The 3,674-nt window shown below is 51.2% G+C and overlaps 1 protein-coding gene across 1 annotated transcript; it reads left to right on the top strand.

Annotated features, from left to right (window-relative positions):
- The first annotated feature begins 1,062 nt into the window (after positions 1-1,062).
- Positions 1,063-3,247, top strand: slc18a3a (solute carrier family 18 member 3a). The gene has a single exon (XM_080215684.1). It carries the CDS (start codon positions 1,083-1,085, stop codon positions 2,679-2,681), a length of 1,599 nt encoding a protein of 532 aa, XP_080071810.1. The 5' UTR covers positions 1,063-1,082; the 3' UTR covers positions 2,682-3,247.
- Positions 3,248-3,674: the final 427 nt, after the last annotated feature.

The raw sequence follows: 3,674 nt of genomic DNA, 5'->3' as shown, positions 1-3,674 counted from the left end.
GGGGAGGGGGGCGCTTGTCGATAATAAATTTCAATTTCTACTGGTGGGGGAGGGGGCAGTTAATCCATAAGATGTAAAAAGCTCTTATTGGGTAAGAGCGGTTGAAAATTGATTAAAGAAATTAGAATGGCAAACCAGCGAACACTCTACTATATCCCCCAAAAATTCCCTTTCTATCCAGTCGGATGAAGGATTAATATCAAAGAACAAACACCAGGGAGATCAGGGTGGTGGGGGGTCGGGGGAGGGGGTGGACTGAGCATCCCTGGAATCTTTACCACAAACACGGACCACTCTCAATCTCCCAGCTGCCAAAAGTCTTCTTCTTCTGTCCCAAAGCACCCCCTCTATACACTTTGCAAGTTATCCTAGTCGCCCTCGCGTTCAGTCCCCCTCCTGCCTGAGTGTCACAGGCAGAGACAGAAGGAGAAAGAGAGAGAGAGAGAGCCCTCCTCCCGGGAAATGTGACGAGCGAAATCTCACTGAGTGGCAGCCGGGAGGGTCCCCTCTTGCCTGGGGAGGGAGGGAGAGAGGGGAGGGGTGGGACTCATTCCCAGGGATGTGACTGGAGCGGACTCAGTCACATGCGGTATTAAAATAATGGGCGGATTCGGGATGTGAAGGGGACGGGGCTGAGACAGAAGGCGGCTAGAGGCTTCAGCAAACTCCCCGACCCACCCCCCACACGCATACACACACACACTCAGGAGAGAAATATGCCATTCATTCGGGGTGGACCTGTAAACGAGAGAGGGAGCTCAGTCTCTTCTGATCTGCTCGCCCCTCCTGAAGCCACAATCGTTTTCATTCTGTTTCTGAGCTGAGTTGAGCTCTGTATTCTGTGCACCGCCGACTCTGAACTCTTCCTCCGGCGACCATGCACCGCAAACAGACAGCGTCTGTCCGAAGAAGCACAGATCCGGAGTAGAAGCAACCCACAGCCATGTCGAGGTAACAGTTGCAGTCATCCGCCGGCGGAGAGGTGGGGTGGGGAGGGGAGGGGGGGCCAGTTGAAGAGAGTTGGTGGTGGGGGGGGGGTGTTGGTTGGGTGAAACTGGGTGAGCAATTTCGGATCCACAGCCATGGCGGCAGAGTTGACAATTGGACTGGTCAAGTCAGCCGTGGTGAAATTTTCCAATGTGGTTGGGGAAAGAACTAAGCAGATCAGCAGGGCCATGCAGGAACCGAGGCGGCAGAGAAGAATTATGCTGGTTATAGTCTGCGTGGCCCTTCTGTTGGACAACATGCTGTACATGGTGATTGTACCCATCATACCAAACTATCTGGAAACTCTCAGAACTTACAAACTGGTCTATGTCACCACCGTGTCCAATGGGACCAATGGCTCGCTTGTAAATGTTACTCAGAGACCTATACGGTATCGGAACCCCAACGCCAATGAAGACATACAAATTGGGGTGCTGTTCGCCTCCAAGGCCATCCTCCAGCTCCTTGCCAACCCCCTGACTGGCACCTTCATTGACCGAGTAGGCTGCGACATCCCACTCTTCATAGGACTCACCATCCTCTTCTTCTCCACCCTCACCTTTGCGTTTGGTGAGAGTTATGGCATGTTGTTCGCGGCCAGGAGTCTGCAGGGGCTGGGATCGGCGTTCGCGGACACTTCGGGGATTGCGATGATCGCGGACAAGTACACGGAGGAGTCGGAGAGGAGCACTGCCCTGGGCATCGCCTTGGCTTTCATCTCCTTCGGCAGTTTGGTGGCGCCGCCCTTCGGAGGGATACTGTACGAGTTCGCGGGCAAGAGTGTGCCCTTCCTGGTGCTCTCCTTCGTCTCCCTGCTGGACGGCATCCTCTTACTGACTATCATCACACCCTTTACCAGCAGAGCTCGCGAAAACTTGCCCCAGGGAAGCCCCATCTACAAACTCATGATCGACCCTTACATTGCAGTGGTGGCGGGGGCTCTGACCACCTGTAACATTCCCCTGGCCTTCCTGGAGCCCACCATATCCAACTGGATGAAGCAGACGATGAACGCTAGCGAGTGGCAAATGGGACTGACCTGGTTGCCCGCATTTTTCCCGCACATCTTGGGGGTTTATATCACTGTGAAACTCGCGGCCAAGTATCCCAATTACCAGTGGTTCTACGGGGCTGTTGGCATGGTGATTATAGGTGCCAGCTCATGTACAGTGCCAGCCTGCAGAAACTTCGAAGAGCTCATCATCCCGCTGTGCTCCCTCTGCTTTGGCATTGCCCTGGTAGACACTGCCCTCCTGCCTACCCTAGCCTTCCTGGTAGATGTCCGCCACGTCTCGGTGTATGGCAGCGTGTATGCCATAGCTGACATCTCCTACTCTGTGGCCTACGCCCTGGGACCTATCGTGGCCGGGCAGATTGTCCACACTTTGGGCTTCGTGCAGCTTAACCTGGGCATGGGCTGCGCCAACGTCCTGTACGCCCCTGCCCTCCTGCTGCTCCGAAACGTATGCCAAATGAAACCCTCGCTCTCCGAGAGGAACGTGCTTCTAGAGGAGGGCCCCCGGGGGCTGTACGACACCATCAGGCTGGAGGAGCGCAAGGCCAGCAAGAAAGGGTACGGCAGCTCGGCGGCCAACCACCCCGGGGCCGGAGTGCTGGTGAACTCCGACAGCGAGGGCCCCAGAGGGAAGCAGATAGTGTCCGAAGATGATTCATCGGGCAGTGATTACAGCTGAACCTGGGCCCCCATCCAGCATCCAAATCTTCCAAGGACATAAATGAATGAAATGCAACGTCTTCTGCCCGTCTGTGATGTACTAAATGTCTAATATAAGCCAGAATTGATGTAATCATTGCTGTGAAATACTTTTGTATAATTTCTGTAATTGCTTATTTCATGGGTCCTTAGGGGATGGAGAATGGGATCAGGATGAAATTTATTATCATCTGTATTCAATCAAAAGCCCTAATCAACTCCCATTAATCACCAGTATATTTAAATGATGCTCGAATTGTATCGGTGCGTGCGAGTTTTAGGTTCTACATTGGTGTGAACAAGTAAATAGCTGTCTGTATTTAAAATCATGTAAGCATTCAGGGATCTGACGGGGAACATCATATTGTATATACACTGTATGTCCGACACTCCTCTCCCAGGGATATGAATTGGAGCAGAAGTGATTGTGTATTTTTTTTTGTTGTTCTCTCTCTGAGAGTGAATCTCGCTATAGGATGATTTGGACCATTCTGTGCTGCTATGCTATAAATACAATGTCAGATTAAAGTCTGGATCAAGGTTTGGTATCGGTGTTTTTTCACTCTCATTCACACGTTCACTGCGGGGTTTGCTACCCGGGTAAAGGTACCGGCTTCGCCGCGCTGCTCCTGTTAAAAAAAATACTTGGCTTCTCACTTTGCGCGTTAAACACTGCCACTGACACTTAAAAAGATTCCCGATTCTGCTCCTTTATTGTATCGAGTACTGATTTCACCAAGCAAAAATTAAAACACCGTGGTTTTTTTAAAAAAATATATGAATTCCGCTTCGCTAGGCGTTCACCCTTAAACAAACTAAATTACGTTAATATTATAGCTGTTCTTATCATTTTTTTGCCCAAGACCAAGCGGGAAATAGGGTGTCTTTGTCAGCTGGTGTCCTGTCTGTCTCTCCTACTGGCACCATGAATTGGATTCAATTTGAATTGTTTCTTTGGAGCAAGCGAGGAGAC

Source organism: Carcharhinus amblyrhynchos, chromosome 31 (genome assembly GCF_965287045.1).
Source record: "Carcharhinus amblyrhynchos chromosome 31, sCarAmb.v2.hapA, whole genome shotgun sequence".
NCBI classification, from domain to species: domain Eukaryota; kingdom Metazoa; phylum Chordata; class Chondrichthyes; order Carcharhiniformes; family Carcharhinidae; genus Carcharhinus; species Carcharhinus amblyrhynchos.
Note: the sequence above shows the minus strand (reverse complement) of the source record. Positions and strands in the feature narration are given on the sequence as shown.

What these genes read in the sequence shown, in the direction of transcription:
- slc18a3a (XM_080215684.1), top strand. Translation starts at nt 1,083, where the DNA reads ATGGCGGCAGAGTTGACAATTGGACTGGTCAAGTCAGCCGTGGTGAAA.